General features: G+C 36.2%; 1 protein-coding gene across 1 annotated transcript; it reads left to right on the top strand.

Annotated features, from left to right (window-relative positions):
- Positions 1 to 14: 14 nt before the first annotated feature.
- Positions 15 to 14,893, top strand: LOC113073461 (centrosomal protein of 131 kDa-like). Its single transcript, XM_026246363.1, has 12 exons — positions 15 to 128; positions 844 to 873; positions 2,233 to 2,335; positions 3,122 to 3,323; positions 4,562 to 4,669; positions 5,542 to 5,659; positions 6,332 to 6,406; positions 7,240 to 7,382; positions 7,854 to 8,031; positions 10,980 to 11,176; positions 11,315 to 11,375; positions 11,490 to 14,893. Exons 1-12 carry the CDS (start codon positions 108 to 110, stop codon positions 11,559 to 11,561), a joined length of 1,308 nt encoding a protein of 435 aa, XP_026102148.1. The 5' UTR covers positions 15 to 107; the 3' UTR covers positions 11,562 to 14,893.
- The last annotated feature ends 262 nt before the right edge of the window (positions 14,894 to 15,155 follow it).

Below are 15,155 nucleotides of genomic sequence, written 5' to 3'. Positions count from 1 at the left end.
TTGTCTCTCAGCTGATTGATGACAAAAAGGCCCTGAGCGACCGTTGTGAGGAAGTAGTGGGAGAACTCAAGCAGGTGGATCAGAAATACACCAAGAAGATTGCTCAGATGCAGGAGCAACATGAGATGGTGAGTTCAGTTTATTCATGGTTTGAGATGCTTGTGTTGTGGTGATATGATTGAGGAGGTCTGAGCAAAAATTGTTGCAACAACTTTGGCCACAAGGGGGCGATCAAGCTTTAAATATCTGCTTTAAGTGATTAAAGCCTGTGTAGCGATTGTGTGTTGGTTTCTACAGTACAGAAATAGGGTAACACTTTAGAATAAGGTTCCATTAGTAATGTTAGTTAATGTATTAATTAACATGAACAAACAATGAATAATACATTTATTACTGTATTTATTCATCTTCGTTAATGTTAGTTAAGGAAAAATACAGTTATTCATTGTTAGTTCATGGTAATTCACAGTGCATTAACTAATGTTAACAAGCACAACTTTTGATTTAAATAATGCATTAGTAAATGTTGAAATTAACATGAACTAAGACTTATAAATGCTGTAGAAGGATTGTTCTTGCTTAGTTCATGTAACGAAAGTAGTTAACTAACATTAACTAATGGAACCTTATTCTAAAGTGTTACCCAGAAATAGTTTTCACTGGTTTGTGGTTTTCTCTGCTGCTGTCATTTACTGTATCTTTGCACATAAGCTTGAGTATGTGCAAAGTAACATCAAGTGCAATGCTCACGTGCCGTGTTTGCATTGCCACTGCCTAACTGTTTCTATCTTTCTGCATTTGTTGTGTGTTTCTCTCGATATCTTTCCTTCTGTCTGCCTGTAGGTGTGGCAAATTCTGGGTCCCATGTGTGAGGTAACTCTTTTTCTATCTAAACCCCTCATCACTCCCATGTTCTGTCATTTCCATTCTTTTATTCTTCTCTTATCTAACTCTGACTCACAGACTTTCCGTTTTTGCTTGGAGCCATTGACCTTGCATGTTTTTTTTTTGTTTTTTTTATCCTCAAGGAAGTAGCCTGCTGGCTTTTGATGATTTACTGTAATAGCAAGAGTATTTCCAAGTTAGTCAAACTGCTGTAGGATGTTAAATTGGATGTTTATTAGTACTTATAAAGCACATTCTGCATGACCATGTTCTGCATCCCTAATCCTATCCAATACCTACAATTAAAAACTACCTTACTAACTGTTAATAAGCAGCAAATTAAGAGTTTACTGAGGCAAAAGTCATAGTCAATAGTTTGTTAATAGCAAGAATTGGATAAAGTGTGACCAAAAATTTGACAGAGAGCCATGGGTCGATATTACATTTAACTATACTGTATTACTATATCTATATATATATATATATATATATATATATATATATATAATTTTTTTTTTTAACAAATTTACTTAAATTCTATTCATTTTAATGCAGAAATCTAACAAAAAGTTTTATCATTTAAGATTCAAATGGTTTTGTTTTTTCAGTCAAAGCTATCCTGTGACTTTGGACTTAGATTTATGATAGATTTATGGTGTTTTTGTATCTTTTTAAAGGTGCTGTATGTAGGATTTTGACTATACTAAAAAATAAAAAATGCCATAACATGTTTCTTAAATATCTGCAAACATATTAAGTTAACATACTTGTTTATCTGAAAAACAATGCTATAGTCAGTTATTCTCCTTTGAAAATGTGGAAAATGTCGGTCTCTGTTTTGGTTTGTGGAAACCCGCCCACTACCAGTTTACCCGGTTGTATTTCAGCACCACGTGTTGCCAGTTGGTGGAAAACACAGCTTATTTAATTTCATTCATCATCATCAAGTGCGCACCTTCCTGTTGTTGTCATCAATCTGACAACTGAGTGTGTCAAGTCTGAGGAGGAGGGGCCGGGTAAAAAAAATAAAATAAAATAAAATAAAACTCTCCAATATTTCGCAATACCTAGTTCAACCACTCGGTTTCAATCCTACACACAGCACCTTTGAAAACTAGAAACCATATCACTGTAATTAGACTGTGAACGTGGCCAGTGCATTCTGCACATTTTCTTCTTCTGTGTTACATTAAAACACAAAATCTAAGTTTGGAATAAATTGATTTTGTGTAAATGACAACAAATTTCCACTTTTATGTAAATATTCCTTTACAGTAACCATTTAGACATCGTGTCATGCCATGACTGAGGATTTGTCTTTCTGTTTCTGTTTCCTTCTCCACATAGGAGATTAAGAAGCTGAAAGAGTTAATGAGTGCCACAGAAAAGATCCGCCGGGAGAAATGGATTGATGAGAAGACCAAAAAGATCAAGGAGATCACTGTAAAAGGTCAGCAGAGTCTAACATCAAGCGTCTGTTCATGCCAGTGCCACATCTCTCTGATTGGAATCAGATCACCACACCCTTCAACAATATCCATTACAGCCCAGCCTGCCCGGTTCTATAAACCCAGCTGCCAAAATGTGTCATACATTTATGCTTTATATCTGAGGCATTAAGAAAACAATGAAGTGACTTATAATGTAATAACATTCTCCAAAATCCTTTGTTAAATTGCGTAACTGGCTTGTGGTAGCCTACAGTAAATAATGGATAATGTACGCCCCTTAGCTCTTAGAAATTCACTGTAAACCATGTCTTCATGGGGCTTATTTCTTTTATAAAACGGTTATTTTATATAAGTAGTAAGGTTTCACAGAATAAAACAGAACAAGTAAATTGTAATGATATAAATGAAAACCGTATTCTCAGTATTCCTCAAAAACTGTTGTGGTTCCAACAAAGTTATTGCCGAGCAACACACAGAAGAATCAAGGATCGCTACTATCTATTTTATAAATACATAATGAATATAAACAGTAAATATGCAAATATTTTGTAAACCAAAAACTTTCATTTTGGAAGACTGACATCAGAAATCCTAGATTTTCCTTGTGAACTTTTTGGATCCCCTCAGTTCAAACATTGCATCATGGAATAGTGTCAGTAGTAGTTTTATTATTTTCCTTCTTTGAATTCCATTGGAATTTCTATGATTTATTTCAATGCTTTTGCAAACAATTCTGTGAGTTTTGAATAATGTTTGCATAACTGTCTCTTCCCGTATGCTCTCAGGTCTGGAGCCAGAGATTCAGAAGCTCATCACCAAACACAAGCAGGAGCTGAAGAAACTCCGAGTTCTTCATGAGGCAGAGCTGCTTCAGGCAGACGAGAGGGCCGCCCAACGTTACGTCAGACAGACCGAGGAATTACGACAGCAGTTGGAGAGAGAAAGAGATGAACAGTGCCAGAGAGAGAGAGAACTAGCCAAGCAGAGGTACGCACACCCTTACATGCTCACATGTGTCCGGTGCACAGAATCATCTGCTCACAGAATACACATCTGTTCATCCGAGATCAAACCAGTTACAGAGACGGACAGCCAAGATGATGTGTTCACAGAAAACACAAACACGTTCAAACTGTTGGAATGGAAAAAAAGTGTCAGAGGAAGCTGACTAGACATGGTCTTAAAGCTAAATACTGCTTTTGAAAATACACACACAGACACACACACATATTTACTTCGTGATCCCAAAGAGGACTAAAGTGTCTGCTGTTTTAATAGAATCTTTTTTTAGACTAGTCCTACTGTACTATGAACTTTCTATTTTCTGTTGGTGTATTTCCTGTTGAAAGATGAAGCTGAAGTAGGACTTTTTTCTTTCTTTCTGGTTTATAACCGTGAACCACCATTTCCCATTTCATTTCACGAACAAAAATTTTGTTTCCTAAAAAAAAATGAATTAATCCATAAAAAACAAAACCACTATAAACATTTATTATAAACTATAATTGTTAGGTAAAAAAATGCTAAATGCATAAATTTAATTAACTTTTAATTTAAACGTGGTCTAGTCAATCTGAACACACCTTACACACTAGCTTTGTCTAATTTGAAAAGTCTCTGATTGATTTGTGGTAGAATTGTGGATTATTCATAGGGGATAATAAAATCAACATGAGTATGTGTGTTTATTTGGTTGTTTGTATGAAAGAAAGCGGGGCAGATGGGAAAGTGTGTCTATGTTTTGTGTGTGCAGGGAAAAAATAGTATAAACACTAATTTGCACATGCCTGCATTGTTTTTTTCCACTGTTTTACTTTAAGTAAATAAGATAATTGGGACAAACGCATTCCCAAATTGTATGCTGAGTACAAGTTTTCATGTAACCATTGTGTCCTATTCACAAAAATAAGGCAAGATAATGGTTGAAAAGATTATAAGGTAAAAAAAAAATCCCCCAAATCCAAGTCTTTATTGTTACCAAGATCAATACCAAAATGTACACAAACACACCTCTTGCTCCGTGTTTATAGTTGGTATTATGTGGATAAGGGTTTTGCATTGTCATTGGCTTTTATTTAAGTGGCACAACTAAATTAATCCTTTATATACAATCCTTGTATATAAAACAAGAATGAAGTGTTAATTTCCCATGCATTAAATTTTAAGAAAACATATTCAGTGAAAGTTTGTGTACAACTGAGAAGATAACAGTGTTTGTGTCTCAGGTTTGAGAAACAGCTGCAGGAAGAGGAGAACGCACTGCAGCAGCAGAGGAGACGTCTGTATAAAGAAGTGTCAGAGGAGAAAGAGCGAATCACACAGCTGGCAGCCAGGTCAGGCTCAAAGGTTATTCAAAGGGGATGTGATTTCAATTTTTCCTTTCTCTTTGGAGTGTTACAAGCTCTTGGTGCATAAAGAAGATGTAACTGTAAAGTTGCAAAGACTTAAGTCTCAAATCCAAAGAGATATTCTTTATCAAAGTTAAGACTGCCGTTTAAACACGCCCCCACATGTTTACATCACTTTGTGGAAATATTTGCGTAATGTTCAAATGTTCACGCAAAGAAAGAAGGCGTGGTTTCAGTAAAACAGTTAGTGTTGAAGCAGCCATGTCTGGGAGATGCTGTGTGTTTCTAGGTGAAAGCAAAACACTTTTTTTGGCCTTCCGAAAGTAGATGCAGTTAGGAATCTTTAATATTACTAACGAAAGAACGGCAATGCATTTTATAGACAACCGTTTCGTGAACCTTGGAGAGGAGGTAATTCTGACTTTGCTTGTCAACATATTCTGTTACACCAAATACACAAAATAATGATCTTTTAAAAAGGCATCATATGAAACCTTTTAAGGTCAAATTACTGAACAATGTTTCTTGCTAGGAATAGTCTTGGCAAATAATTTCTAAAATAATTAAAGAAGCTTCCATGTGTCTTAATGTTATTATAATTGATATATTTTTTTAAATCCAATGTTTCAGTAAAAACCTAAAAAAAATTATTTAGCTTTTCTTTCTTAGCAAACATGACTTAAGTTATTCAGATTTATGACAGTTGAGTGATAAATGTGAGAGATAAAGATAATTAGATAAATCAATTCAAATTAATTGTTTGTTTTGTTTTGAGTGTCCAAAGAAGAGGGAATAGATGAAAGTTAAGTTTTAACTAAATGGAATTGTGTGTGTGTGTTTGTGTGTGTGTTATATAGGCAGCATTCTGAGCTGGAGGACCTAAGGAAGCAGTTGGAAGAGAACAGCTCTTTGGCAGCAAGAGCACTGAGAGAAGAGCTGGAGAAGAGCAGAGAAGAGCAGGAGAGACGACATCAGGTAAAACACTTGCACATCTATTCATATTGGTACATACAAATATGTATTAAAGATAATCTCATCATTTTACTTACCCTAATTCTATGAAAGTGGGTGTGTGTGGTCACTTTTATTGTGTGGAAAAAATCAGTTTTGTAGGTTTGTCATAATAGGTAGGACATGAAGGCAAGTAATAAATGACAGAACTTACATTTTGTGGTGAACTCTTTCAGGCTGTGTGCATGATTTTCAGAAAATGTACCACATCAGATAACATGATTTTGTTGTGTTACTAATACTTTTTGTGAGCAATGCCTAAAAAATACACTGTAAAGAGTCATACAAAGCACTGACAACCAATTAAATGGCATACACACATTAAAATGTGATGCATTCAGTCTTAATAAATGAACTATCAACAAGAACTGGAAGCCAGAAGTAAATGTGTTGCAACTTACTAACCGGTTTCAAAGGTTTCAGGAAATGTCATCTTTTCCTCCTTCCATGCATCATCTAAACCCAGACAGTGTTTTTTTTTTTCCTTCTTTTTCACTTTGGCTGTCTGTTTAGAGATGTGTACATGTGTTTGATGGTGCAATGATTGCAGAGGTCACATGAAAACATCTTTTTTGTGGTGATATAGAATATGATCTCGTTCTTTTTAATTCTGTTTTTGGCTGTATTTCACATTAGGTTGAAATAAAGGCCCTGAAGGAAAGACTTGAGATTGAGAAACAGACATGGGAAGAAAATTATATGAAAAAAGAGGTACGTGTTTGTGTCTTCACAAGTCTATCAAACAGAAATGAGTTTATATATTTTATCTGGTTCTGTGGATATTTTTGGATTCATATTTTTTATAGTTAATGTTTGCAGTGAGAGAATACATATTTGAGAGGAATTGTTTGTGTGTAAGCACATCTTTGGGCCAAATGTAAATCTAAAATTCTCAGTGTATTACAGTTATGGTCAACTGGGGTTAAATTACACAATCATCATAGTGCTCACTTCTGCTTTCTGAGACTCTCAGATATGAGAGTTATGATTTACACTTCTCTAAAAGTTTTTAAAATTAAATGTTGTAAATGTATACTGTATGGCTTTAAACATCCATAAAGTAATGTAATGTAAAAGTATTATGTTACAAAATAAATCTGTTTCAAATAAATACTGTTTCTTTGAACTTAATATCTATCAAAGTAAAAAAAATTATCACTGTAGCCACAATATTATTAGGCTTCTCCGCTGTATTCAACATTGATAATGATCAGAAATGTTTCTTGAGCATCAAAAACAGCTGTTTTAAATTGTAATAATATTTTACAGCATTAAAGTTTTTATTCTATTTTTTATTTACTCTATTTAACTAGTATTTTAGCTTTATTATAATCTTATCTATTGTCAGCAAGAGTTAAATGTAGTAACCGAGTAACTTGCTTGCTGTAATTTCTCAGGTTTAGTGTGTTTACACACCTCTGGGTGAAACAAATGTTGTGAAATATCTCTGTATTAACAAAGTCACGGGAGGTTTACAACTGCAACTGTATGTAAAGGTAAAAAGTCCCTGTGGTGCTCTCTGAACACTGTGTTTACTCTCTCAGGAAGCATGGCTGCTGAGCAGAGAAAGGGAACTGAAGGATGAAGTGCGTCGAGGGAGAGACAAAGAGATCGAGCTGGCCATTCAGAGACTAGAGGAGGAGACTAGAGGGGCAAGAGAGGAGTGTGAGAGAGCATCTGACAACCGGTGTGCTTCCCTTTCCTCTTTGTGTGACCTTTAATGTCTCTGGTGGCACAGAATGTTACAGTTCCTCTCACATGCACTTCTACACATTTCCCTTCTGACCAATTTGCTTGTAGTAAGTGCATGAGTAAAATTATAATAAAAAATGTACTGTATTCTGTAAAATGATTTATTGTAATTTACACCTTCATCATACAGTATATGAATGGTTTCTGAAAGATCATGTGACACTGAAGACTTGTTTAGCTTTTATTTTCTTTACATTTCATTCAAATTTCTAATTTGCATCCTGTTTGCCATCTGTAAATGTTTCAGCAGGTTTTGAATAAAACTAATACTTGTGGGCCACATTTGAGCTCTTTCTAGAAAATTAGCACTCTGGGTGTACTGCCATTCACATTTAAGCCCACCCAGCATTGTGTTTTTTTTTTCAAACTGAATGTAAATTTGTATGGTATGTGTATGTTTGTATAGGATAAAGCGTTTGAGGGAGAAATACGAGGCTGAGCTCCGAGATCTGGAGCGTTCGGAGCGGGCAGCATTGCAGAAACAGCAGGAGATAAGAGAGAAACACAGTGAGATGGAGACAGAGCTCCTCCGGCTGCAGTCGCTCTTACGACAACGAGAGCAGGAGATTAGCGACATTACCCAGGTGACCGTCGTTATGGTGGCACTGCTTTGTTTGTCCACACTCATTAGCTCTTATAGGTTACTTATAAAACGACAGGCTATGTCTACAATCCTTGGTAGAGAGGGAATCTCCCTAAAGATTTTAATTATTAATAATTGGTGCTAACTATATACAGTATTGTTCGAAATAATATCAGTACAATGTGACTAACCAGAATAATCAAGGTTTTTCGTATATTTTTTTATTGCTACGTGGCAAACAAGTTACCAGTAGGTTCAGTAGATTCTCAGAAAACAAACAAGACCCAGCATTCATGATATGCACGCTCTTAAGGCTGTGCAATTGGGCAATTAGTTGAATTAGTTGAAAGGGGTGTGTTCAAAAAAATAGCAGTGTGGCATTCAATCACTGAGGTCATCAATTTTGTGAAGAAACAGGTGTGAATCAGGTGGCCCCTATTTAAGGATGAAGCCAACACTTGTTGAACATGCATTTGAAAGCTGAGGAAAATGGGTCGTTCAAGACATTGTTCAGAAGAACAGCATACTTTGATTAAAAAGTTGATTAGAGAGGGGAAAACCTATAAAGAGGTGCAAAAAATGATAGGCTGTTCAGCTAAAATGATCTCCAATGCCTTAAAATGGAGAGCAAAACCAGAGAGACGTGGAAGAAAACGGAAGACAACCATCAAAATGGATAGAAGAATAACCAGAATGGCAAAGGCTCAGCCAATGATCACCTCCAGGATGATCAAAGACAGTCTGGAGTTACCTGTAAGTACTGTGACAGTTAGAAGACGTCTGTGTGAAGCTAATCTATTTTCAAGAATCCCCCGCAAAGTCCCTCTGTTAAAAAAAAGGCATGTGCAGAAGAGGTTACAATTTGCCAAAGAACACATCAACTGGCCTAAAGAGAAATGGAGGAACATTTTGTGGACTGATGAGAGTAAAATTGTTCTTTTTGGGTCCAACGGCCACAGGCAGTTTGTGAGACGACCCCCAAACTCTGAATTCAAGCCACAGTACACAGTGAAGACAGTGAAGCATGGAGGTGCAAGCATCATGATATGGGCATGTTTCTCCTACTATGGTGTTGGGCCTATTTATCGCATACCAGGGATCATGGATCAGTTTGCATATGTTAAAATACTTGAAGAGGTCGTGTTGCCCTATGCTGAAGAGGACATGCCCTTGAAATGGTTGTTTCAACAAGACAATGACCCAAAACACACTAGTAAACGGGCAAAGTCTTGGTTCCAAACCAACAAAATTAATGTTATGGAGTGGCCAGCCCAATCTCCAGACCTTAATCCAATTGAGAACTTGTGGGGTGATATCAAAAATGCTGTTTCTGAAGCAAAACCAAGAAATGTGAATGAATTGTGGAATGTTGTTAAAGAATCATGGAGTGGAATAACAGCTGAGAGGTGCCACAAGTTGGTTGACTCCATGCCACACAGATGTCAAGCAGTTTTAAAAAACTGTGGTCATACAACTAAATATTAGTTTAGTGATTCACAGGATTGCTAAATCCCAGAAAAAAAAAAAATGTTTGTACAAAATAGTTTTGAGTTTGTACAGTCAAAGGTAGACACTGCTATTTTTTTGAACACACCCCTTTCAACTAATTGCCCAATTGCACAGCCTTAAGAGCGTGCATATCATGAATGCTGGGTCTTGTTTGTTTTCTGACAATCTACTGAACCTACTGGTAACTTGTTTGCCACGTAGCAATAAAAAATATACTAAAAACCTTGATTATTCTGGTTAGTCACATTGTACTGCTATTATTTTGAACAATACTGTACTAAACAATAACAGTCAGTAATTACAACTGCTCTGTATAAATTATTAGATTTGATTTTAATACAGATAACACTGTAACAAACCGTTACTTTGAGTTGATAAAAAAATATTGACTTGTAGTTCAGTAAGTTAAGAAGAGATTAGATTAAAGGAAAAAAGCTAGGCAGCTTGTTTTTCTGGAAGTGAGATAAACTTTTGACCCTTTCTGTTTAACGTTACACCTGAGTGTCAATGAGAGTGTGAAAATGGATTACTTATTGTGGTTTGATGAATTCCTCACTTAGCTACAGGTGTGATATTCGTATTTATATTTCATCCTACAATTATAAAGATTTCATAAATCAATGAAGCCTATTTAAAAAATTGAAATAAAAGTTCACCAAAAAATTCTAATTCACTTTAATTTTACTTTTTAAAATGTAGGGTAGTTTGTTTCTTCATCTGAGTAGATTTGGAGAAATCTAGCATTACATGAATTGCTTACCAGTGGATCCTCTGCAGTCAATGGGTGCCATCAGAATAGAGTTAAAAAGCTGCTAACAACATCAAAAGTTAACGCCAATGTATCAATTAATTAATAAAGTGAAAAGCTGTGTGTTTGTAATCATCAAATTCATTCTTAAGATGTTTTTAACTTCCAACCGTTGCTTCCAGCTATAATGTGATTCCATAATCGATAATAATGCTTTGTCCAGTGGAAAAGTAATCTTGTATGAATCAGGAGAGAAATATGCATTGATTAAGTAGCATTTATAAGCATACAATATGTGACAATTATTAGTGTTAGACAACAGGAGGAGACTTCATCCACTTGGATGAAGCATTATTATGGATTATGAATTTTTATTTTGGCCCGAAGTAATGGTTTGAATTTGGATTTTTTTTTTTTTCTTACAAACACAGAGCTTTTCTTTTTCCAAGACATTAATTGATGGTCTTGAGTCATGTGGATTATTGGATGTTTTAAACCTCTGTTTGGATTCTCATTTTTATGGCAACCATCCACTGCAGAGTTTTCACTGGTGAGCAAGTGATGTAATGCTAAAATTGTTTCATGAGATTTATGCTCCAAAGAATCATTTTGTGTTTTTGTTTTCCGGGGGTTTTTAATCGGCTTCCATTCTCATGCTTTGTCTCTGTCTGTTTTTATGGAATGGCTCAAAGGCCCGTGATAAGTTATCAGATGAGCGCCGCAGTCTAGCAGAAGTGATCAGACAAGAGTTTGCAGAACGGCTTGTAGAGACGGAGGAAGAGAACAGGAGAATGAAGAAGGAGGTGTCAGAGGCCAAGGCACGACTCCGTTTAGAGGTGGAGCGAGTGACAAGAGAGAAAGAAGAAGAGCTTGCAGAGGTGCATCAAAGGTCAGGATTGAAGAGTATTTTCCCTCTTAGTTCTTTGTGTAGAACAGTTGTTGTAAAATGATTATCTTTGGATTTAAAGCTGCAGGTGAGGTGTTTAATATATGCTTGATGCGAGTTCCTGGTCTCATTCTTTTGTAGAGTGAAGTCCGCTATTTTGAAGAAGGAAGAGACTGTTAATAACCTGCGCAAGCAGCATGAGGTAAGTTGCAACAAATCTGATTTAGTGTATTTGCTTGTTGCGGCAAAGTATGGCTTGTTGTACATGTTTTGATTTAAAACTAACTTTTTTTTTTTTTTTTATTCTTTCTTTCAGGCTGCTGTCAAGAGAGCAGATCATCTCGAGTCTTTGTTGGAACAGCAGAGAAAACAGCTGTTAGGGAAATGATTGACAAGTTAGGGCTCTGAAACCCCCAAAGCTCCTTCCCTTCTGTCATACCGTCCTCCTGCACAAAGAAACTTTCACTCTTTATTTTATTTGTCAGGTTTCTCTTATTTCTTTTGGTTGTTTGGATGAACTGATGGATTCTGGATCGACATTTTGGTTCCACCAGACTTCTCATCCAGAAAGGCGGCCTTTGGCATTCCCATGGGAACAAGGCAAGAAATGAGAGAGGAATTTAATCTTCTCCGAGATTCTTGGAGAGCTTTTGTGGGTCTCTCTTTCATGGATATAGCCACCGGTTTCACACAGCCAAATTAATTTAAGCATAGAAAAAATACAAAATAAATCTTCTCACTTGAGTTTAGATCTAGTGTGTTGAATCTCATAAAACCTTGTCCCATAAACCTGTGCATATTTCACCCCATAATCAAAATATGTAAGTAAGAAATGTCTTTAAATTTAAATTAAGCAAAAATAAACAGTTTGTATATTGCAAAAAAATATATATTATTTAAGTATTGTATTTATACAATGTTTTTTTTTACTTTTTTTTGTGTTATTTATGCTTGTATTAAATCCCTGTTTAATAAAAATGGAAATTGGATCACAACTGAGATTTTAATGGGATTTGAAAACAATCAAATGGTAGAAAATGATGACCGTTTGCATTGGAAACTGACAATGCAAAATGGTTCTAAAATTCTTTATCCAAAATAGCATTTTTTACATTTCATATTTTGATTCGGGGGTAAAATCTGCATGCTTTTGTGAGTTTCATCCAAGAAGTGGAAGGCATTTAAAGAAAGCTTTTGTTGGTCACAGAGGCATTCACAGTAAACTACTCCAGATGTTTCTGTAACTCCCTACCCTCTTCCCGTCTCTCTCCAGCACTGGAATTAGGGAAATGGGTGGAGAGTACAGTGGACAGGATACGTGGGAGAGGCAAAGGCTCTAAAATCGAGAAGTTAACCCTTTACATTAAAGAGGAGAGGCTTAACCCCCCACCAACACAAACATCCCTTCTCCCCCTGCCTTTTGTGTGTTGCATACAGATGCCTTTTGTCCCGATACCCCTCTGGGCTATCTCTAAATTACAGGAGATGTCCCAGAAGCCCCCAGGACACCCAAACATGCTCACACAGAGCCCACAGTGAGGCCCAGTTCTAGTTCAGACATCAAAGAAGTGATGGCAGAACAGCTAGACTATAGAGATTTTAGAAGGTTTGTTGACAGCGAAGCAGTAGATGGTGAAGATAAGTATGGAGTGTCTCTTTAGATTGATAGGGACTGACAGTAAGTTGAGCAGCTCTTACGATGTGCAGCTGATTTGCACAAACTGAGGTGAGAGACCTGGTTGAGGTTGAGTTGAGATGGATGTAGAAAGTTGGGTAGATGCAAATATCAGATGGATAGAAAATTAGGAGAATGACAGTGTTTATGATTTAGGAAAAGCAGAACTGGGTTCAACAGGATGTTACACACAGTGACTGTGATTTACCAAGTAGGACGTTCCTAAATCATCGTACATGGTTAAATAGTTGCTTGCAAGCAGTGTTAGCTAAAGTAATTTCCAGTCATTGAACTAAAAATAACATTGAAATAAAATAATTTGTCTTTTAAGCACTATGGTTACTAAAACTGAAATAAATGACAACACTACGAAAGCTATAAATACATGACAAACATAAAATATATAAAAAGTAAGAGATTCGGTTAAAAATATTTATAAATACTATAGTAAAATACACTATAAAAATTTTGATTCACACATTGGTCTGAATGAATAATTAAAAGGAAAAATCCCAAACAACTGGAAAGATCAAAACATCTTGGATCAGCACCAGCCAGATGGATTTAATAGAATTATTAATAACATTAGCTTTTATCAATGTATCTTTTCCCTTTGAATTTAGGTGTAGTCCATTGTTTGGAAGTTATTTTTACATTACATGAATGTTGTTCTGGCTTAACACCAATATGTTGATCCAGGAACCTCCTCCTTGGTAAAATTACAGTGAGCTGGGGGAGATGTAGCATGACTGGTATTGGCTCTGTGGTTCAAAGCACAGCTAAAAGGCCTCCAATCTCTCTCGTTCTCTCTCCATATTCTATACCAAGTGGTCTGTCCAAAAGAGGAACAGAGACCAATGCAGTTCAGCATGGGTTGGGGTGGCAGAGTGGGGGAGGTGCTTCAATACTCTCACAAGTCTCCATTGTTTCTTGGGATAAAGTCCCTACATTTTTTCTTCCTTTCTTCTATTGCAAAACTTTTGGTTTTACGAGGAGATTTTTCTAAAACCTTTCAACTGAACAATAATGACACAAGCCAGAAAAGCAGTGAATGTTTAACCAAACCAGATGTTTAATCTGATTGGGCAACTTTAGGTTTGATAACCAAAGAGAACTACTTTATAAAAAGTTCTCTTTATCTGCAAAACAAACTTTTGTTAGAGAAGTTGATTTACTTGCCAAACTAAATTACTTATCTAAAGTTGAACAGCGTGAGCGAGGTTGTGACCAGCTACTTCCTAATGTGAAACTGTTTTCTTGTACCATTTTTTGATGGATTTTGTATATCAGATTCTTCCTGATGTGTGAGCTGTTTAGTGAACGCAGCCACATCGAAAAGGTCAGAATGAAAAGTGCCTCATTCCTGTTCTCTAATGAGAGGATCAGGTGTCTCATTTTCAAGCTGTCCTCGCTAGCAGAACACCGCAGACTCTGCAGTGCGGCTCAAGCAGAAATACTGAGATTTCTCTGAGGCATAATTTCATGAGTCACCTGTTGACATCACATTTTAATGTGTGCGTGTGTATCCAAGGTCAGTTGGATGCATTCGATCAGAAGCCCAGTGTGAGGTTCAAAATGTTAGAACATTCTGAGAATGTTTCAAATGCATTTCATGAAGGTTAGAAGTCCATTTTGGCAGCAGATGCAGGTCTTTGGCTGTTTTTCACCTTCAGATGGCAGCGTGGTTGGCATGGCCAGAGTTTCTCAGTCCCACTCATGCCAGTGAACTATTCTTTTGTGAGTGTAGAGTTTAATAGCCAAGCGCCGGTCGCCATTTTACTGGCCTTTTGAAACTGTGGTCTGAAAAAAAAAACACTACTTTTATTACCTTAATTAATGTCTGATATCATTCCCCCTTTTCCTATTCATGGTTAAATTAGGTTTTGTTTTTTTGCATGTCTAAGTGTAATTTAAATGTGGCCTTTAACGTGTAGCTCTTAATTTGATTCTTTTACCCATATCCTGTATTTTGTTCCAAGTTTAATAGCTGTGTTTTCGAAAAATGAAGAAAAGAATCTCCACAGTACGATAATAAATCTTGAAAATGAGTTTGTTGACTTATTTTTCTTGCAATACCCAACAATTATAATCTCTCCCATTCTCCGAAGTCCACTCCCTGAGAGATCCAACTTCCCAGACAACATTTAGATCTGGTGCATTTTGTTTGCCTTTCTATTCTGTTCAAGTTGATCCACAGTCACTGATGGAATGAACTTCCAAGTTTCATCTGAACTGCAATCTATTGCAATCTTGTTTTGGAACAATTATCTAACTAGATAACCTAATTTAATGCCTCTTAAAAACCTT

This window comes from Carassius auratus, unplaced genomic scaffold, assembly GCF_003368295.1.
Source record: "Carassius auratus strain Wakin unplaced genomic scaffold, ASM336829v1 scaf_tig00012172, whole genome shotgun sequence".
Classification (NCBI taxonomy): domain Eukaryota; kingdom Metazoa; phylum Chordata; class Actinopteri; order Cypriniformes; family Cyprinidae; genus Carassius; species Carassius auratus.
This window is presented reverse-complemented; position numbering and strand designations above follow the sequence as displayed.